Source organism: Heterodontus francisci, chromosome 12 (assembly GCF_036365525.1).
Source record: "Heterodontus francisci isolate sHetFra1 chromosome 12, sHetFra1.hap1, whole genome shotgun sequence".
In the NCBI taxonomy this organism is placed as follows: domain Eukaryota; kingdom Metazoa; phylum Chordata; class Chondrichthyes; order Heterodontiformes; family Heterodontidae; genus Heterodontus; species Heterodontus francisci.
This window is the reverse complement of record NC_090382.1, coordinates 111576019-111598433: the sequence shown is the minus strand read 5'-3', so window position 1 is coordinate 111598433 and position 22415 is coordinate 111576019. Positions and strand designations below refer to the sequence as shown.

The following is a 22415-nucleotide window of genomic DNA, read 5'->3' as shown; positions in this document are numbered from 1 at the left end:
AGCTCCCGCTCAAAATATCATGGGGGCTCAGTGGCGGCACGCCAATAAAATTCAGCCCTAAATTTTTTTGGAAGGAATATTACCTCAGAAATAATATTTCTTGCCAAATGGTAAAAACATATCCACTATTTCATACTTTGTACTTTAACAAAATGTAATCGGGCTACAATTATATGGCTGATGCCCATTCGTGTGTGGGGAGGAAGTGGGTATCTTGGTCTCTTAATGTGACTAATAGAAGACTTACTGCTTTGTCTACGTAAATAAAATTTGATGTAATGCTCACTCACATAATAAACTCTAGTCATATGAAATTTCGAACTGCTTCAAAGCTGATGAAACATGAAAGAGCTCTGGTTTCCTTCAAAGGCTCCAATGCAGTTATTAAAAACTGGTGTTGCCTTAAGGGGGAGGAACTTGTCTACAGTGGCTGTGCTTTGCTCTACGGGAGCGAACCACTTCAACACATCTCATGAATCTCCCAGCACATAACCAGCCGAGCAGTAATTGTTCTCCTCAAGGATTATTTTCCACACACAAAAAAATCACAAAGCAGTTCTTAACTAATTTTCCAATGACAACAATTGTTGCAAGTTACTTCTGATTCCCTATAATTCAGTTTGTAGCAGTCAGTTTCAGAAAGGCATGCAAATTTTAACCATTAAGATTCTACTAATACCTCTAAGTTTGACATCTTTAACGTTGTTTATTGTTGCAAATACATCAAAATCTATGTAATAGGTCTTGCTTCTTAAATTTGTAAACTATAATTATTTTTGTATAATAAATGTTTTCATTGCATGACACTGGGACAGAATATCCTGTTCTCGCTCCTGAGGTGCTTAGATTGCTTTTGTGCAGTGCGTACAGGAAAGTCGGGTGAGGGCATATGAATGCCCATAATGGAGCATGCCTGATTCTCTGTCTATTTAAATTGTTTGGGAGATACTCAGGTGGGTGCCTTAAGGAGGTGCACTCTTGCACGCCCAACTTTCCTGTTTGTGCTGCATCCAAGAATCTAATAGCCCACGTGCAGGAACACGAAAATTTGCCCCGTACATTTTTCTAGGAAATACCATTTGAAAGCCCTTGATTTGTGATACAAAAGTGCCACCACAGGAAATTGAATTTATTTCGAATGCTCATACGGAGTTTTTTGGTCTTAAACACTAACAACTTTTTGTTCTCTTTAAGATTCTGATGGACCCATTGTGCATTAATTAGAGTAGGTTTTCTTTGATGGCCGCAGAACAACAGAAAAGGAGCAGAAAGGAGTGGAATTTATTTCAACAGATATGAGAATGCCAAACTCTGTTGAATTTTCTGGCCTATTTAATTATTTGAATTTTCTGCATATTTTGGGCATAATACTAGGTGAAGGGAGGGTAGAGATTTGGATATTGCATGCCAGGAAACTTTTGCAGGCACAAATGATCTTGCATGCCACCTGTTAGAAGTTGGCAACAGGTATTCCTTCAAATCATTGACTAAGTTGGTGCTGATCTGGAGCCCATCTAATCAATTCTCATAGGGGTGCTGGAGGCTGGACATATGGTAAGTGGAAAAATGGCAGTGCAAGCAGTCTCGTTCTGGTGCCTGTTGGTTTCCTTGACATACCTTCCTTCCTCTTTCTCAATTCAAAAGACAATTTTGCCACTTTCAAAGCATTCCCATTATTAATTTTAAGTTGTTCTGCCAACTTATATCAGACTCTGTAAAGTGCCTGAGGTGGCTTGTTGTTCTCTGAGATGGAGGGAATGTTCGAATTGTAATTGCTTCTCTCATGTCTACTATTCTACCACTTTCCTGTTGTTGAAATCTCGTAATCTCTTCAATTACAGTTGAGTTCCTGGGGAACGGTAAAAAATAATCCATTGTTATTGTTTCCACTGAAACATTCTGACCAAATTCTTGACACCACACTTTAGAAAGAATGTCCAGGCCTTGGCGAAGGTGCAAAAGAGATTTACAAGAATGATACTACGAATGAAGGACTTTATTTATGTGGAGAGACTAGAGAAGCTGGGATTGTTCTCTTTCGAGCAGAGGAGTTTAAGGGGAGATTTCATAGATGTGTTAAAATTATAATAGGTTTTGATACAGTAAATATGGAGAAATGCACACCATCATGACTTGCAACTATATCGCCATTCCTTCACTGTCGCTGGGTTAAAATCCTTGAACTCTCTTCCTAACAGCACTGTTGGTCTACCTACACCCCAAAGATCACAGCAGTTTAAGAAGGCAGCTCACCACCAACTTATCAAGGGCAATTAGGGATGGGCTTTAATGCTGGCCTAGCCAGCGATGCCCACATCCCACAAACAAATAAAAAAAGAATGGCAGACGGATTGAAAACGAGAGGACACGATTTAAGGTAATTGGCAAAAATACCAAATGGAAATGAGAAAAAATTTTACATCGCAGGTTTTCATGAATCAGTAATGCATTGCCTGAAAGGATAGTGGGAGCAGATTCAATAGTAAATTTCAAAAGAGAATTGTAAACTTGAAAGGGAAAAAATTGCAGGGCAATGCGAAAGAACAGGAAGTGAGACTAATTACTAGCAGTTTCAAAGAGCCAGCAAAGGCATGATGGGCTGAATGTCATCCTTTTGTGCTGTAAGATCCTTTGATTTTGGAAAAAAAAGACTGAACCAAAAAAAAGCCAAAAAAGAGAAAAATAGAAAAAAAGGCCAAAAAATAGCTAAATAAAATGCGTTTTAAAAAGAAGAAAAAATCATGAAAATGCCTCTATCTCAGCACATGATGCTTTTCTTTACAGCCACTGCAGATGTCTGGCCGAGCACACAGTGGGATCCCTTCATAAGTGATGGGAAATTGCATGTGCACCAATGTATAAATAACAAGAGTCAATTCATATATTAAAATAAAAGTCTCACATAAAGTCTTGGTTCCCACCTGCACAACCTACACTGCCAGCTGGAAAATATACCTCACCATATTCACTCTGTGCAAATATGAAAATGCATTTAAAATGAAATTTGAATTTTTGCTAATGTGAATGCAAAGAACTTGGTAGTTATTTTCTGAGTTCAAGGGAAATCATAGGCTGTCTGAAAGCAGTGAGAATGATCACTTTGTTCAATTTTCCCTCCATGAAAGGGCAAAGGCAACTACAAGCAGAGAGGAAGTAGTAATTATCTTGCACAAAGAAAGAATCACAGTATTTCTGAAAGTGGAGAGTCATTTAAGTTTAATGAGGTTATCCCTTTTTCAAAGAGATAAAAATGAATACAATATTTTTTCATGGGCCAACTGCATGTGTTCATTGCTCTCATTCACAACTTCAAAATTGTTTGCTAAAGGTTCTTGACCATTTTCTGGGTTTCCTGGAAAATGCCTATGTGCATAAAGAGAGAACAATGGGACATTTATATTTCCAATAGTCTGATTCAATCTAGAATCTGTACATAGAGACAAAATTTTCTTAACAGGAAATTCCTCTTCCTGCTGGAGGTCTTAGTGTCATCCTACCAGATGTTTATGGAATGGCATAGGACAATCTCAGTCAACAATGTGGAGGATTTAGCTGTACTTTTGCTTGCAAGTAAGAAATGATGAACAATCTTTAGCATTGTACTTTGCATTAAGGTATATTTTAACACTTTGATTCATTAAACCCTAATGCTTTGGCTAATGCTTTCAGCTGCTAAATTCATGTAATTTTTAAAATCTTTTAGAAGTTGATAGAAATTTACAAAAATATTGGTGATTATGCGATATGGACGAACGTTCTTGTACAAGGCCTTTCAAATTATGTTCTGTGATATTACCATGTGAACAAATAGCACATTCATATTAAATTTCTTTGTCAGCTATTTAAAATAGCACTTGCTGCTGTTCAATATTCAGTCCGTTAACACCTATTCTGTACTAATGCTTTGTCTTTCAACACACCATTAACATATTGTTTGCCTTTGCTCCATGACCTTTTGGTCAGCTATGTGGCCTTGTCCAATCTGCACCTTCTCCTTTGTTATCTCTTGCCTCACCCCCACCTCACTTGCTTATAACCTGTGACATTTTTAATATTTGTCAGTTCCGAAGAAGGGTCACTGACCCAAAACGTTAACTCTGCTTATCTTTCCACAGATGCTGCCAGACCTGCTGAGTGGTTCCAGCATTTCTTGTTTTTATTTAAAATAGCTTTCCTGGCCAGCCTTCCATCTTTCATTCTCCATAAACGCGAGTTCATCTAAACCTCTGATGCACATAATCTAACTCACAGCAAATTCTATTTACCAATCACCTCGGTGCTCACTGACCTACATTGGTTCCCGATCCACCAACGTCTCATTTTCAAAAGTCTTACCCTTGTGTTTACATTTCTCCTTAGCCTCGTCTTCCCTATCTCTGCAAACTCCTCCAGTCCTACAGTCCCATAACTATCGAGATCTCTGTGTTCCTCCAATTCTGGCCCATTGTGTATCCCCAAGATCCGTCACCCCACTATTGAAAGAAGTCCCTTCAGTTTTCTAAGTCTTAAACTGTGGAATTTCCTCCCTTAAACCTCTATGACACTCCACCTGTCTTTCCTCCTTTAAGATGCTCCTTAAAGCCTACCTCTTCAGCCAAGCTTTTTGTCACCTGTCCTACTGCCTTCTTCTTTGGCTCAGTGTGATTTCTTTGTCTGATTACATTCCTATGAAGTGCCTTGGAACATTTTACTGTGTTAAAAGCACTATATAAATGCAACTTGTTCTTGTTGCTGGAGAAAGGAATTTCACATGAATGTATTAACTGTTAATATATTAATATTGCACAGCATAGGCTTAAGATATATATTTGCAAATACAGAAAAGTATAAATGTAATCATAGTTTTAAAGAGGAAGTCTCAATACTTACACTGGTTTTAGAAAATCAAACCTGTGCCAAAAACGTTGGTGACCTTTAATATCCTTATTTCACTGTGCCTGTGTTTTTGAAATATATCTTTCACAATTTTCTTTAATGTGGAAAAATGATCATTGGAGCACTGGCTCTGAGGAATTATTGAGTCTGCCAGTGTCAGGGAGCTTAATAAGCATGCACATATTTTAAATGATATGATTTGTGAAGAACCCCAGATTACTGCTAGCTGACAAATCTGCTGATGTTTAATCATGGAAAAAGGAAAGTACTACTCTGGTTGGTATGTTTCGGATCTTCATAATTACACTCATGAAGATTTCCTCTGGTAAATATTTCTGGTAATATCATAAGCACAGTCAAGTAAACCCTGCTTATGATCCTGCTAAATGTAATGACTAATTTAAAGACAAAGTTTCAACTATGTATTCATGTTATTTAAAGTGAAAAGTTTCATTCTTCCAAACAAATACTTTGCATTTGCGGATCCCTAAATTCCTCCATTGCAGTCTTACTACATAATATCCATGGTACACATGAACTCGGTAAATTTGAGCTCCTCCAAAACTCAACTATCCATATCCTAATTCACAAAAATATTGCTCGTCCATCACTCCTCTGCTCACCGACTTACCCAGTTCAACAACATGATTTTAAAATGCTCATTTATGTTTTCAAATCCTTCCATTACCTCACCACTCCATATCTCTGTAATCTCCTCCAGCACTGCAATCCTCTACGCTCCTCCAATTCTGGTCTCTTGCGCATTCCTAATTTACATTCACAATTGGCGGGCATGCCTTCAGCTGCTGAGGCTCTATGCCCTTGAATTCCCTCCCTAAATCTCTCCCTGGGCTGGATTTTACGGTGGGTAGGCAGGGTGGAGCCATCCACTAGCCGAAAAGTCAGTGGTGATCCCGCCTCCGCCAGGCCTGGGGATCAGACCGGATTTTACGGTTTGCAGGCCCTTAATTGGTCTTGGGTGTGACTTCAACCTCATTGAGGCAGGAAGTCCTGCCTAATGAAGCTGCCGGCCAATCAGCGGGCTGGCAGCTCTTAGTCCCAGCAGCGCCACCGGGGGTGGCATCCAGTGCTGGAGCTGCAATCCAGCTCAAGATGGAGATGACGGAGAGCACTGGAAAAGTGGTAGGTTTTTGGGGCCTCACCGGGGGCAATTGCTCGGGCCCCGGTGAGGCAAGGGAGGGGGTCGGTTAGGAGGGTGGGGGGGCATGTTGGGCATTGGGGGCGGTCGGGGCTCCAGTGACGACCCTCCGTGGGGCACAGAGTGCCAGATCAGGAGGACCCCTCTCCAGGCCGCCAGAAGGCTGCTTAGTTTTATCAGGCAGCTTTTCTGAGCAGTGGGCAGAGATCCTTAAGTGGCCGTTAATTGGTCACTTAAGGCCCTTAATTGGCTGGGGGTGGGTGGGTCGTTTTTCGCCACCGCCGTCCCGCGTAAATTGGCAGTGGAGGCGGGAGCAGGAGTGGGTCAGGAACGGCCCCCCAGCCTCCCACTCCATTTTACGCCTCCGCCCTCACCACTACCCATCACGACCAGCCTGTTCTTTTGGGGGGCGTAAAATTCTGGCCCATGTCTCTGCAGCTTTCTCCTCTTTTAAGCCACTCCTTAAATCGTACCTCTTTGACTCAGCTTTTGGTCACCTGTCCTATTATCTCCTTATTTGGCTTGTGTCAAATTTTGTTTGGTAATGCTCCTGTGAAGTACCTTGAGACATTTTACAGTATAAAGGCAAGTTTTTGTTGTTGTATAGTATTTGCCATTTAAGCAGAATTATTCAAAATCAGGAGGACAAAAGATGTTAAAAGTCAATCATACTTCTCAGTAAGGATTTGATTTTTATACCCTTCTGTGTCATGGACAAGATATTGGAGGGATATGCTGCCATTGCTATATTGTGTGTTCTGCAAATATTAAACACGGCCAACACAGGAATGCTCAGATTTCTCTGGGGTTACAGTTTAAGGGATCAATAGCAATAATTACATTTAACAACAGGGTCAAGTTTGTGACTCTTAGAGTTTCCTCCAGCTGAATCCACTTCATATACATAAAATAAAATAAAAACATAATCCTATTGGTAGGTTAGGCCCTTGATATGTACTTATCTATTACATCTGGAGTACTGTCTACAGTATTGGTCTCCTTATTTAAGAAAGGACGTAACTGCATTGGAAGCAGTTCAGACAAGGTTTACTAGACTAATACCTGGAATGGGCGGGTTGTCTTATAAGGAAAGGTTGGACAGGCTCGGCTTGTATCTGCTAGAGTTTAGAAGAGTAAGAGGTGACTTGAATGAAACATATAAGATCCTGAGGGTCTTGACAGGGTGAATATGTAAAGGATGTTTCCCCTTTTGGGAGAATCAAGAACTTGGGGTCACTGTTTAAAAATAAGGGGTTTCCCATTTAAGACAGAGATGAGGAGAATTATTTCTCTCAGAGGTTGTGAGTCTTTGGAATGCTCTTCGTCAAAAGGCAGAGAAAGCAGAGTCTTTAAACATTTTTAAGGCAGAGGTAGATAGATTCTTGATAAGCAAGGGGGTAGAAGATTATTGGGGGGAGGTAGGAATGTGGAGTTGAGGTTACAATCAGATTTGCCATGATCTTATTGAATGGCAGAGCAGGCCCGAGGGGCCGAGTGGCCTACTCCTGCTCCTAATTCGTATGTTCGTATTACATACTTACCTAGTACTTGTGTACTGCAAAATGTTTTCAATAACAGTTCTGCAGTTTATAGTGCCAACATACTGCCTATTTAGGCTGTCAGATTCCACTAATCTGGTGATTAGTACAAGTTCAGTACAATTGGATTAAAGTTACTTTGCATTAGTGTGTTTTTGATGCTATGAAAGTCCCAACAAGAAGTGATCTTACACTACTTCAGCAGCACCCAGTGTGAGGCCTTAGTTGAATGTTTTACAAGTCGAATAGCCTGTGAGATTGGGACTGGAAGTCAATGTTCCCTGTAAGCTGCGTGCCCGCATGCAGCCTCATAGCATCCAGGAAGGTATTGTGCATGCCGCTCACAAGGTGCCCTTTTAAGGTATCTTATTTGTGTGGCCATGCAAAAAGGTTTAAAGGTATCATGCATTCAAATGAACAGGGAACAGGCCATGCACACAAAAAAAATTAGATTGGAAATTGGAACCCTGAAATTGGAATTTCTGCAAAGGCTGTGGAATTTTAACTCCACAGTGTGCTTGTGACTCCACCAATTGATCCCCTGCCTGGACACCAGCCTGAGGGACAAGCTTTGCAACCTTGTGAAGGCCGCAGGATCAATTCAGTATTTCAGTATGTGCTGGGGTGGGGATTTATTTTGAAGGTGGGGGAGGGAGGTCGATTGGGTGGGAGGGGGGGTTTCTTTGGAGGGGTTTCCTTGGGGGACAGAGTTTGGAGGTCTTGGTGGAGAATGGGGGGAGTGAAAATCGGGGTTCTTGGGGGGAAATACCTGGGGGCGGGGGAAGATGTTTATGGTGCGGCTGGGGAAGAAGTTCATGGGGGCGGGGGAAGATATTCATGGGGGGAGGAGTTCATATGGGGGAGAGTTCATATGGGGGGGAAGAGTTCATGGGAGGAGAGAAGTTCAAGGGCAGAGTTCATGGGGGCGGAGTTCGGGGGGGAAAATTCATGGGGGCGGGAATTCATTGGTGGTGGGCGGGGGTGGAGTTCATGGCAGGGGGTGCCCAATTGTGGAGGCTCCTGAGGAAAGCACCTGGTTCCAGAGGGTAGGCGTAAAGACCTTACCTGAATCTGCCAAGTCCTCACCTCGAGGAAGTTGACAGATTGCCAAATGACATTGAGCTTCACAGCCTAATTATTATATTTAAAGTTCCAACCCCCGGCTCCTTGGAGGGGGATTGGCGCCCATCCACCTTTCAGCCTCAGTTAAAGGCATAAATGGATCGGTTGGAGGCAGGACTGGGTCCGAAAATACATTTCTCAAAATTTAAGTCCCCCCCACCTGACCCAACCCCACTGGATTTATGAGGTTAAAATTCCCCCCACCCGACCACACTTTTATGTAACTGTCAAGTAAAGTAATGACAGAAAAGAGACAGTCTTGACTGAAGAAAGATGTATTTTCACTGGTCCTGTACAGCATTTATTTAAAAACCAACATATCTGAGCCAAGAAGAATGAATGACATCAATTCAATGTGCAGTAGTTTAGGAGAGGATCATCATCTAACGCACATGGTAACATTCTCTGAATAATACCTCTTTGTGATGCAAACTTTTAAAAATGTAAACTGTTTATGAATGGATTTCAGTTCCACACAATGGCTCTTTGAGCTATTTTAATTAGCTATTGACTATAATTAGCATATGGTAAACTAAAGGAGGTCCAATTTTATTATCAACCTAGAGTGTTGAAATCATTTTGGGAAACAACTTTCATCAAATGGATTTTATTAGATTCTGTTTCATTTAATTTCAAAATTGATTCTTATCCACAAATAGATGACAACTCCACGTTAAAGCAACAAGCAGACACATATCCAGCTAATGGTGCAACAATCAACAAGATGTGCTTCATCCTAGGATCCGAAAAGAGGTGGCTAATGAGGTCGTAGATCGTCGAGTCCTTTGAGATGAGTAAAACTCCCGGAAGCAATGGCTCACCAGTTGAGTTGTATTTGGCCCTGTGGGACTGGGTCGGCCCGGACCTGGTGGAAGTATATGAGAATATGCTCCTGGCCGGAAGCATGTCAGAATCCATGAGGAAAGGCACCATCACCGTCATCTATAAGCGGAAGGGGGAGAGGGCAGAAATCAGAAATTGGCGGCCCATCTCAGTGCTTAATATTGACTACAAGATTCTGTCCAAAGTCATAGCCAGTCGAGTCAAGTCTGCTCTGGAGTTGGTGATTCAGACCTGCACTGTACCCGGCAGGAAGATCTCCGATAGCCTCGCGCCAGTCAGGAATACGATCACCTATGTATGGGACAGGAGGGTGGACACCTGCCTCATCAGCCTGGACCAGGAGAAGGCTTTTGACAGGATATCGCACCCCTACATGATGGACATGCTTTCCAAAATGGGGTTTGGGGAGGGAATGTGCAATTGGATCAAACTGCTCTACACAAACATCAGTAGCGCAGTCTCAATCAATGGGTGGGAATTGGAACGTTTCCCGATCCAATCTGGAGTCAGACAGGGCTGTCCTCTCTCCCCGGTCTTGTTTGTTTGCCATATTGAACCCTTTGCTGAGTCTATTAGGAAGGATGCGAGCATAAGAGGGGTGACAATCCCAGGCAGTGGAGGCACTCAGGTTAAAACCTCCCTGTACATGGATGACTTCGCCGTCTTCTGCTCGGATCCACTGTCTGTGCGCAGATTGATTAGCACCTGCGACCAGTCCGAACTGGCCTCGGGAGCCAAAGTTAACCACGGCAAGAGCGAGGCCATGTTCTTTGGGAACTGGGCTGACCAATCCTTTGTCCCCTTCACCGTCAGGTCAGACTACCTGAAGGTGCTGGGGATATGGTTCGGAAGGGCCGGGGCGTGCACCAAAACCTGGGAGGAGCGAGTAGCCAAGGTACAACACAAGCTGAGCATGTGGGGGCAGCGATCTCTCCCCATTGTGGGTAAGAACCTGGTCATCAGGTTCGAGGTGCTCACATTGTTGCTGTACGTGGTGCAGGTCTGGCCCATACCCCACTCCTGTGCTGTGGCGGTCACCCGAGCCATTTTCCGCTTCATCTGGGGATCTAAAATGGACCGGGTCCGGGGGGACACGATGTTCAAACCTCTGGATAAGGGCAGGAAAAATGTACCCAACGTCGCCCTCATCCTGATGACCACCTTCGTGTGCGGCTGCATCAAGCTGTGTGTGTAGACCTCCAGTACGCAAACTCCAAGTGTCACTACGTGCTGAGGTTCTATCTGTCCCCAGTGTTGCGAAGGATGGGCCTGGTCACATTGCTGCAGAACGCTCCATGCAGTTGGACCGTGCCGTACCACCTATCCTTCGTGGAGCAGTTTCTGCGGAAAAACACCTTTGACCACCGATCCATCAGGCAGTGGTCTGCACGGAATGTCCTCAAGGCCCTACGGGAAAAGGAGAGGGTGGATCCTGTCGGATGGTTCCCCGAGCAGACCGCTAAAGTCATTTGGCGGAATGCCTCATCACCAGAACTTTCAAACAAGCACCAAGATGTAGCTTGGCTGGTGGTGAGAAGAGCCCTCCCCGTCAGATCCTTCATGCACACCCGAAGTCTCGCCCCCTCCGCACAATGCCCCCGTGGTGGCTGTGGTGGGGAAGAGACGGTCGCCCACCTCCTCCTGGAATGTGTCTTTGCAAAGCAGGTGTGGAAAGAGATGCAGTGGTTTTTGTCGAGGTTCATCCCAAGCAGCTCTGTAACACAGGAGTCTGTGCTCTACGGGCTGTTCCCAGGGACGCACACCGAGACAAACATCAACTGCTGCTGGAGGACTATCAACTCGGTGAAAGACGCCCTTTGGTCTGCCCGAAACCTGCTGGTCTTCCAGCGCAAAGAGTTGTCCACGACCGAATGTTGCAGACTGGCACATTCCAAGATCCAGGACTACGTGCTGAGGAACGCACTAAAGCTTGGGGCAGCCATAGCAAAGGCTCAATGGGCAAAGACCACTTTGTAAGGTCCCCCCACCAAGCTGAACGAAGGGGCTGGATCCATGGGAAACCCCTCGAACTGTATCGGGAAAATTTTCATTTGCTGTAAAATGTAAAAATGTAAATGGCATGACAAATGAAATGGAAGGGTTGTGAGGCAACTCATGATTGTATTGAAGGAAACTGATCTCCTTTGCACTGTTTGTATTTTTTGACTTGGTGCTGTTTGAAGCTTTGGTAATGTATTTTTACAGATTTTCATGCATAAAGTATATTTTGGAAAAAAATAATGAGGTTGTAGATGTTTTTCAAAATTCGCTGGATTCTGGAAAGGTTCCATCAGACTGGAAAGTAGCAAATATAACCCCTCTATTCAAGAAGTGGGGCGGGGGAGTGCGTGGTGCGGGGGGGGGGTGGGGGGGGAGACAGAAAGCAGGTAATTGTAGCATGACGTCTGCCATGGGGAAGGTGTTAGAGTCGATCATTAAGGAGGCTGTAGACGGGCACGTTGAAAAACTCAAAGCAATCAAGAATAGTCAGCATGGTATTGTGAAAGGGAAATCATGTTTAACCTATTTATTGGAGTTCTTTGAAAAGTAACATGCACTGTGGATAAAGGGGAGCCTGTTGATGTACTGTACTTGGATTTCCAGAAGGCATTTGACAAGGTGCCACATAAAAGGTTATTGCACAAAGTAGGAGCTCATGGTGTCGGGGATAGCATAGTAGCATGGATAGAAGATTGGCTGGCTGGCAGAAAACAGAGAGTATGCATAAATGGGTCCTTTTTTGATGGGCAGGATGCGACGAGTGGAGTCCTGCAGGGGTCTGTGCTGGGGGCCTCAACTTTTTACAATTTATATTAATGACTTAGATGAGGGGAGCGATAGCTGGTAGCCAAATTGAAAATATCACAAAGATAGGTAGGAAAGTATGTTATAAAGAGAACATAAGGACACCTTATATAGATAGGTTGAGTGAGCGGGCAAAAATATGGCAGATGGAGTATAATGTGGGAAAATGTGAAGTTGTTCACTTTGGCAGGAAGAATAAAAATGCACAGTATTGGCTAAATGGAGAACGACAGCACAATTCCGAGGTGCAGAGAGATCCAGGTGTTCTAGTAGATGAGTCACAAAAAGTTGTATGCAGTTACAGCAAGTCATAAAAAAAGGCTAATGGAACGCTATCCTTTATTACGAGAGGAACTGAAAATAAAAGTCAGGATGTTATGCTTCAGTTATACAGGGCATTGGTGAGACCACATCTTGAATACTGTGTGCAATTTTGGTCTCCTTATTTAAGGAAGGATGTAAATGTATTGGAGGCAGTTCAGAGGAGGTTTACTAGATTGATACCTGGAATGAGTGGATTGTCTTATGAGGAAAGGTTGGACAAACTGGGCTTATTTTCACTGCAGTTTAGAAGAGTGAGGGAAGACTTGATTGAAGTATATAAGATCCTGAACGGTCTTGACAAAGTGGATGTGGAAAGGATGTTTCCTCTTGTGGGTGAGTCCAGAACTACGGGGCACTGTTTTAAAATTAGGGGTCGTCCTTTGACTTTGGAACCCTCTGCCTCAGAGGGTGGTGGAGGTGGGGTCATTGATTATTTTTAAGGCGGAGGTAGATAGATTCTTGGTAGGCAAAGAAATCAAAGGTTATTGGGGGTAGATGGGAGTGTGGAATTCGAGACACAAACAGATCAGCCATGATCTTATTGAATGGCGGAGCAGGCTTGAGGGGCCGAATGGCCTACTTATGCTCCTAATTCGTGTGTTCATATGATGCAGAGGACTAGAGCCAACCACAGCTAATGAATCCCAGCACAAGCTGTGAACAACATCAATCATGTGATTTTAACCAATCAGAATTTAGCATGCAAACAAACTGTTTTCACAACTAAGAGTGATAGATGGGTCAGGTAATGCACTGTGCAATCTCATCAGATTCAAGCACACACCACATGAACACTTGATACATATAGACAGCTCAGTGCTGCAAAAGATCTTCACCCAACTTTCCAGCTCCTCTCCTTACGGCATTGGGAGCAAAATTTGACTTCAGTGGGAGTGCTAAATCGATGTTGTTCATAAATTCATGGAAAGAAAATGTAGGCAGCATATAACAGGCAGGGTGTACACCAGGCAGGGTGTATAACACTACTGCCTACTTTATTCACCAGCTGAAGTTCAACTTTTACCCCCATTTTCTCATGAAGAGGTGCCAAATTGCAATTGCCAACAGCCCGCTGATGTATCACCCAACTGGTTCTGTATTAAGGGTGAGCCTGGACAGTGAGTCAGAAGGCTATTTGACTGTGGATGGCAATCTTAGCCTCTCAGTACATACAGACACAGGCCTGTTCCAGCAAATGTTATTGGATAACAGCCAAGAGTGATCTCACTCAACTCAACTCAACAGACTTGAAACCGAAGTGGGGATTTTCTTGGCCTGCATTGCACAGTGCAGCATTTATGGTGCCTTTCCTCATTGAACCATTCAGGGAGAAAGCAGCTTTTATTTTTGCCAGCTCTATACGAAGTTGTAACACAAGAAGACAAATTATCTGACAGGAAAAGAAATCATTTATATGACCTTAAAATGTTTCCCACTGCAACAGCTAACAGCACCAAAGGGAAATACTTCCATCAAAAAATATAATTTGATAGATTTCAAAACCAAAAGTTTCATGTAAAAACATCATGTTCTGTTTACATCTGTTACTAATACTACAATTTTCCAGGATAAAACTGTGAATCATTCCTGCAACTCATTCTCAGCTACATTACTCATGAGCTTTTGGCTTCTTGTCACTCTGTACTTTATTCACTAATAAAATGGCAGTTTTTCTTCCTCTCCTATATGTAATAACAGGAGCCACTTGAACAATAATTCTGCTCCTGATGAACACATACTAAAGTCATTCATTCCCAGAAGGCTCAAGAGGCATTTGGAGTGATTCTTGAGTTATATTTCGCTTGTATGTAATTGGAGCCTAATCCAACTTTCTTCAAAAAATAATTCATGTCTGTATAGAATACAAGTTGTGCTCAAGTGGAAAATTGCATTGATTTGAACAATGAATAATAGCCACCTTCTCAAAATAAAATAATTTGTGTGGACATAGTTCCTGCAGTAACTCACAAACCAGTATTTGTACTGTTGATTCTAATTGTGTTCGCAGATATATTTCACACTCAATGACCTAGTTTGCATGAAAGATGATGATTATTAGCTTATTAGTCTTAAGGTCACAGACTGCTTTTTCTCCATCTTATGCCTGCCGGAAATTCTCAATAGTTTACACAAATCTTCCTTGAGCTCGGAGGCGAAAGGGTGATGGGGATGTACAATTCTCTGTGACCACAGTCTCCACAGATGTTTTGTGTTCATCTGTTTTACAGTCTGATGAGACTGACAGTATTACACCCTGTTTTCGTGACTTCTGCTAATTAAAATTTGTTCCAAATTTGCATCTGGTCCAAATTAGGTAGGATTTAGGCAAAAAAAAAACATCACATGCTGTTTACAGTACCTCCAAAGCAAATTGATTCATACTAGGTTTGTTGATACAGCCTACTTTGAATCTATCCTAGACTTCTGTACCATTGACTGGTGCAGCATATTCATTAGGTGGTAATCTGATATTGTCTGCCATATGTGCCAACTGTTGAGAAAATAAGCTATTTAAGTGCAACAGAGATTAAGTTCAGCGTGGTGCTATTTAAGAAGAACCAAATTGACTCTTTATGAAAATGGTTAAAGCTTGTTTTCTGCTGCAAAGCTGATTTGTTCCTTACTTTAACAGGGGTCTTCGCACAACTGGTTTGGCCAAGAGCTAATAAAAAAACACCATATGGGTGAAGAGTGGATGTGGGCATTAAAGAATTTTTATGAATAAAGTATATTTTTGGAAAAAAAATCATGGCACTAAAACAACAAAGATGTGAAGGAGTGGCTTAACTGATATAGTATCACAATATATGATGCAGTTCTTTCAAACAGCTTTATTTAAATGAATTTAAACACACAATAGATACTGAGGTTGAATTAGTGCCTGAAGTGACTCAGCACCAGCTCGACAGCACTCTTCAGCCAGGAAAAATGAGATTCTGTGCAGAAGTACAAGTATACACAGAGAAATCCCTGTTGAATTTTAATGTTAACAGAAAGCAATTAGGGCAGTCAGTTCTTTGTTGACATTAACTAGGTTAATGTCGTAAACGTTTCCTCTACCTGAGAACCTTATTGAATTTTGTGTTGCACTGTTTAGAGTCATACTGCAAAGAGGGTGAAGCAGAAGCTGAAGTTTGGACAATCTTTCACATGAACTACAAAATGCATTGAGTTGAAGCTAAATTCACTCTACTTTTAGTCATTGTATTATCTGCGATTTTAAAAAATTGTTGCATCTTAAAAGTTTACCCTGCCCATAGACCAGAACTAAACAAAATGTTGCCAAATCAAGACACTCAACCAGCTCAGATTCTCCAACAAGATTCTTCTTTTTATTCATTCCTGGGATGTGGGCGCCGCTGACTAGGACAACATTTATTGCCCATCCCTAGTTGCTGCCTTCTTGAACAGCTGCAGCCCATGTGGGGTAGGTGCACCCACAGTGCTGTTAGGAAGGGAGTTCCAGGATTTTGATCCAGCAACAGTGAAGGAACAGTGATATAATTCCAAGTCAGGATGGTGTGTGGCTTGGAGGGGAACTTGCAGGTGGTGGTGTTCCCATACATCTGCTGCTCTTGTCCTTCCAGGTGGTAGGGGTCGCAGATAAGGAAGGTGCTCTCTAAGGAGCCTTGGTGCGTTGCTGCAGTGCATCTTGTAGATGGTACACAATGCAGCTACTGTGTGTCGGTGGTAGAGGGAGTGAATGTTTGTGGATGGGGTGCCAATCAAGCGGGTTGCTGTGTCCTGGATGGTGTCGAGCTTCTTGAGTGTTGGAGCTGCACCCATCCAGGCGAGTGGAGTGTGTTCCATCACACTTCTGACTTGTGCCTTGTAGATGGTGGACAGGCTTTGGGGAGTCAGGAGGTGAGTTACTCGCCACAGGATTCCTAGCCTCTGACCTGCTTTTGTAGCCACGGTATTTATATGGCTACTCCAGTTCAGTTTGTGTGTGGAGAATTGAACTGCAATAGAATTTGCACGTTTGACTTGTGGTTGAAGCAAGTAATAAAGGCTCGCATGAGGACTCCTCTATCCTGGAACAAACAGATCTAATTGACACTGAAAAATATTAATTTTGTAGACAGAAGGAATAAGATTTATTGCTGGTAAAATTTGTTTTAGGCTAGAGTACAAAATGGACAACTTCAAATCATCAGCCTGTTTTACTTTCAGTTGAAAACAAGTTGCCAATTCGCTATTGCCCGTTTTGTGCAATCACCAAGACTTATATCAATGACCATCTGAAGACTTGTTGCAGTACCATTACAGACTTTTACACAGGAATACGAATGTGGCTATATACGTGTCTTGTTTGGAATCATTGTCCGGAATTTTTATCCCGGCAACAGGCGCCTTGACATCCGGAAGAAGTGACGACGAGAACCCTTCGTCGCCTCTTCTGTGGGAGGCCCGCCGAAACAAGTGCCAATTAGGTGCTTAACTGAACAGTGGTAGGCCTTCCACAGGCTCAATGACTCCAGTGATGGAAGTCCTGCCCTCTGAGAGCTGCTGGCCAATTAGAGGCCAGCAGCTCTTAAACTGAGCAGCACCACTGCAGAGGCAGTGGCTGCTGTGAGTGGAGCACCCACCTAAGGCCCAGGAGTCATGCAGAACCCAGACCACAGGTAGGTAAGAGCGGAAGCGGTCCTGCAGGGTGGGGAGTCATGGGGGAGAGGGATGTAGGTGGTTGGGTAGCATGGGCAGATGGATGGCTCTCAGCAGGCAACCCCCTCCACCCCGTTCAAGCCACGTGCCTTTTAACGAGGGACCTCCCCCCAGCTGCCGTCCCCCACCCCCCCCCCCCCGCGCCTTGCCCCCTCGGAGTCGGCAAGCAGCCCACATGGCCTTTCCTGCTGTACTTCCTGTGCAGCGACAGGGCCGCCTGCCACACGGCTAATTGTGGTGGCGATGGGATGAAGCCCTTTAATTGGGCATTAATTGCCCAGTTAAGGAGCTCAATCGGCAGCGGGGCAGGAAAGCCAATCACAGGCCTTCCCGCCCCGGACTTAGTTTTGACGGAGGCGGGGATGCCCCCACCACCATTCCCCCCCCCCCCCCCCCCCCCCGATTATATGCTCACCCTGTCTCCAAGCCCGCCGCGGGAGCGAGCATAAAACTACCCCCATAGATGCATTCTGGGATTGTGCTCTAACCCTATAGCTATATTTCCCAAGATTCACTTGGTCTTTCTTACTGCTGCTCCACACTGCACTGTTAAGTGCACTGTCCATCAATATTCTCAAATCCCTCTCCTTTAACTTAGTTCCATTTAGTTTATAATCCCATGATTTATTTCCTTTCCTTATTTGAATTACCTTCTGTTTGTCCACCAGAAGCTGCATGACTATTCACTAGCTCACTTTCCTGCCCTGATCAGGCCCCAGTATATATGATTTGCCTTTAGCTGTTTTTTTTCAGTTCATTCTATAACAGTGGCAAGGAATTGCAGGATACAGCAGGATAATTACCAGTCTGTTCATGGCTCCTGCCAAAAGGAGCAGAATGCATGTAATTCATTTTTGGAGTGCAACTTCAAGAAAGGAACAAAACAATTTTTATAAACAAGTCAAAACTTCTTCAATGGCTGATAGGAGACTTTCTGATGGCTCGATGGGTGTCTGAATTGTATAGATCAGGAATCTCCACGGTTTATTTATTCTTTCATGGGATATGAGCATTGCTGACAAGGCCAGTATTTGTTGCCCATCTCTAATTGTCCTTGAGAAGGTGGTGGTGAGCTGCATTCTTGAACCAATGCAGTCCATGTGGTGTGGGCCCACTGTTCTGTCCGTAAGGGAGTTGCAGGTTTTTGACCCAGTGACAGTGAAGGAACGGCGTTATAGTTTCAAGTCAGGATGGTGTGTGGCTTGGAGGGGAACTTGCAGGTGGTGGAGATCCCATGCATCTGCTGCCTCTATCCTTCTAAGTAATAGAAGTCATGGGTTTGGAAGGTGCTGTTGAAGGAGGCTTGGTGAGTTTCTACGGTTTATCTTGTAGATAGTACATACCACTGCCACTGTGCAGTGGTGGAGGATGGAGTGAGTGTTTAAGGTGGTAGATGGGGTGCCGATCAAGTGCGCTGCTTTGTCCTGGATGGTGTTGAGCTTCTTGAATGTTGTTGGAACTGCACTAATCCAGGCATGTGGACAGTATTCCATCACACTCCTGACTTGTGCCTTGTAGATGGCGGACAGGCTTTGGGGAATCAAGGGGTGAGTTACTCACCACAGACTTCCCAGCCTTTGACCTGCTCTTGTAAACACAGTATTTATATGCTGGTCAGTCAAGTTTCTGGTCAATGGTGACCCCCATGATGTTGATAGTGGGGGATTCAGTGATGATAGTGCTATTGAATGACAAGTGGAGCTGGTTAGATTCCCTCTTGTTGGAGATGGTCATTTCCTGGCACTTCTGTGGCACAAATGTTATTTGCCACTTATCAGCCCAAGCCTGCATGTTGTGCAGGTCTTGCTGCATTTGGGCACAGACTGCTTCAGTATCTGAGGAGTTGTGAATGGTGCTGAGCACTGCAATCATCAGCAAACATCCCCACTTCTGACCTTATGTTTGTGATTTGGCCATTGATGAAGGTGCTGAGGATGTTTGGGCCTAGGACACTGAAAAACTCCATCATTGATATCCTCTGGCTGAGATGATTGGCCTCCAACAACCACAACCATCTTCCATGTGCTAAGTACGACTTCAACCAGTAGAGAGTTTTCCGCCTGATTCCCAATGACTTCAATTTTACTTGGGCTCCTTGATGCCATACTCGGTCAAAAGCTGCCTTGGTGTCAAGCACCATCACTTTCACCTTGCCTCTGGAATTCATTGCTTTTGTCTATGTTTGGATCAAGGCTGTAGTGAGATCTGGAGCCACGTGCCCCTGGCGAAATCCAAACTGAGAAGATTATTGCTGAGAAAGTACCGCTTGATAGCATTATTGTTGACACCTTTCATCACTTTGACGATGATTGAGTGTAGATTGATGGGCGGTAATTGGCTGGATTGGATTTGTTTTGCTTTTTGTGAACAGGACATACTTGAGTAATTTTCCACATTGCCAGATAGATGCCAATGTACTGTACTGACTATATTGGAACAGACTGGCTACAAGTGTGACTAGTTCTGGAGCACAATTCTTCAGTACTCCAAATAGGATGTCATCATGGTCCATAGCCTTTGATGTATCCAGTGCCTTCAGCCATTGCCAGATATCACATGGAGTGAATCGAATTGTCTGAAAACTGGCATCTATGATGCTGGACATCAGCTGGTGTCCCAGATGGATTATCAACTTCTGGCTGAAGATTGTTGCATCTGCTTTTATTATTTGAAAACGTACTTCTTTTGGTGTTATCTGCTTTGCCTCTGTCGCCACTTCAAAACCATTGAAAGACACTGTAACAACAAAGTCCCAGTCCTGACCTCGTTACTGAGTCTTTTACATGTAAATAGGTAGGAGTGGTAGCTCAGTGAAGCACTCTTACCTCTAAATCAGAAGGTTGTGGGTTTAAATCTCCACCCCACAGCCTCTAGGCTAACACTTCAGTGCAGTATCTGACAGAGTACCAGACTAACAGTAGGTGCCATCTTTCAGTTGGTGTATTAAATCAAGGTTCTGTCTGCCTTCTCAGGTGGCCCAAAAAGGTTCCATGACACTGCTTCCAAAAAAAAAAGCAAAGGAGTTCTCCCTGATGTCCTAGCCAATATCATTAAAATAGATTGTCTGGTCACGATCACATTGGGACCTTGAAGTGTGCAAATTTCCTTCCATGTTTCCCACATTAAAATACCATACTTCAAAAGTACTTTGAGACATCCTGATGTTGTGAAAGGCACTATATATATGCAAGTCTTTTAAAAAATATTTTCACCCCTCCATTCACACTATATTTTCTCTTGTTCATCTAATACTCAAACCATCTCAACAGCTTTGTTCCTAGTCCATGCTTCCCTACCTTTTGAACTGATTACTACTGTTGCATGATATCATGGAGTAGTGAAACTAGAGAAAGACAGTGTATTCCTCCAACCTTGGTCATAACAGATGGAAAGGATGCAAATCAGGTATATTCCAATCATGGAAAAATCAGCACAGCAAAGGCAGGGTTTCAAAAAGACTTTAAATCAGATCTGAAAATAAGAATAGCATTTTGGACTTATAAGAAAGCTAGGGCATGCATGAGGAATATAGAAAAGCAAAGGAGAAAGGAAGATCAGCATGGCTAAGAAGGAGTACAAGAGGAATTAAGGGGAATGTAAAGTGAAATAAAAAGGTCTTTCACAGACATTAGTAATAAGAGGCACACCTGGTATGGAATATATGGGTGTGGCTGCTAAGAGATGGAGAATGCCAAATGGTAGTGGAGAATGAGAAAAAGGCAGAGATATTGGGCTGGATATTGCAATCTACTGAGAGTAATAGTATCAGAATCAGAGCAATCCTTCAACTTGTCCAGCCCAGTGACTACTGACCATGGTATATCTTCTAAAATCAGGCTCAATTGCTTGTTGGTAGAGTTTGAGTGTGGCTTGCACCGTCACTGAGTCAACTGCCATAGGTGATAGGAACAATGGTCGGCCATTCAGCGCCTTAAGCCTGTTCTGCCATTTAATTAATTATCTCATGGCTCATCTGCACTTCAGCTTCAATAATCCACCTTGGCTCCATATCCCTTCACACCTTTAAATAATAAAGATCTATCGATCACATTTTTAAAAGTTCCAGTTGAATTAGCCTCAACAGCTTTCTAAGGGAGCGTTCCAGAATTCCACTACCCTTTGAGTGAAGATTTGCTTTCTGACAATACCCCCGAAATGCCTATCTCTAATGTTAAGGCTATGCTCCCTTGTTCTGGACGCCCCCACTAGAGGAAATACTTCCTCTTTATCTACCCTATCAAATCCTTTAATCATTTGAAACATCTCAATCAGTTTCACGTCTAAATCTTTTATATACAAGGAAACACAAAATTAGTCTATGCAATCTGTCATCATAATTTAACAGTTTTAGCCCCTGTGTCAGTCTCGTGAGTCAGCACTGCAACCCTTCCAGGCCAATATATTCTTCCAGAGGTCCACTGACCAGGCCTGAATGTAGTCCTCTAAATGCTTTCTAACCAGAGATTTATACAACTGTAGCATAACTATCACCCCTTTGTGTTACCCTTTGAGCTAAAGGGGGGGGCATGATGGCATGGAGGAGGGGAATGCGGATGTGGCTTCATTCAAAGCATGAAGATTTAAATTTGTTTCATTTTTCCATCTTGCATAGGTGTTAGCCCTTAAAATTTTGCTGCTTACCTCCACTGCATGAACAATGCCAGTTGTTAGGAACACAAGTCAATCCCAATGGGTTGCAATACTAAGGCAATACTTATGGGAAATCTATTTGCTGAATCTATATTAATGTCTAGGTTGAATTACCTGCCTAAGTTTGGGTGAAAAAGACATGTTTTGAACCCATACTGCTACTTCTGGCAGGAAATTCTCGAACAAAATAATAGATACTCGGGAACAAGCAGGACAGCTCCCTGCCATCTGTCCTGTATACATATAATTATTTAATTTACTTTCATTAAGAACGTGCTCATAAAAATTAAGTCACTTCCTGCCCTCTGGTTTCCCAATAATTTTTAAAATAAGGTGTTCTTTCTCATTACTTTCCATGACTAAAATCTTCCATCTGTTAAATAACTAATTGAATTTACCCCTTGAATTTCTCACTAATATGTTACAGGCTTTAT

General features: G+C 43.1%; 1 protein-coding gene across 4 annotated transcripts in view; it reads right to left on the bottom strand.

Moving 5' to 3' along the window:
- The window catches only part of LOC137376076 (protocadherin gamma-C5-like), a 187358-nt gene that overhangs the window by 91153 nt on the left and 73790 nt on the right, over positions 1-22415 (bottom strand). For 2 of the 4 annotated variants that reach the window (XR_010976129.1, XM_068044091.1), the window contains one exon: positions 9365-9636. The exons of 1 other annotated variant lie outside the window; for it this stretch is intronic. Coding sequence is in view for 2 of the 3 variants with exons in the window: in XM_068044091.1 (XP_067900192.1) it covers positions 9602-9636 (35 nt within the window). In the remaining variant the exon portion in view is untranslated. Of the gene's footprint in view, positions 1-3275; positions 3364-9364; positions 9637-22415 lie in introns of those variants that run through there. One more of the 4 variants, XM_068044089.1, reaches the window with a different exon arrangement.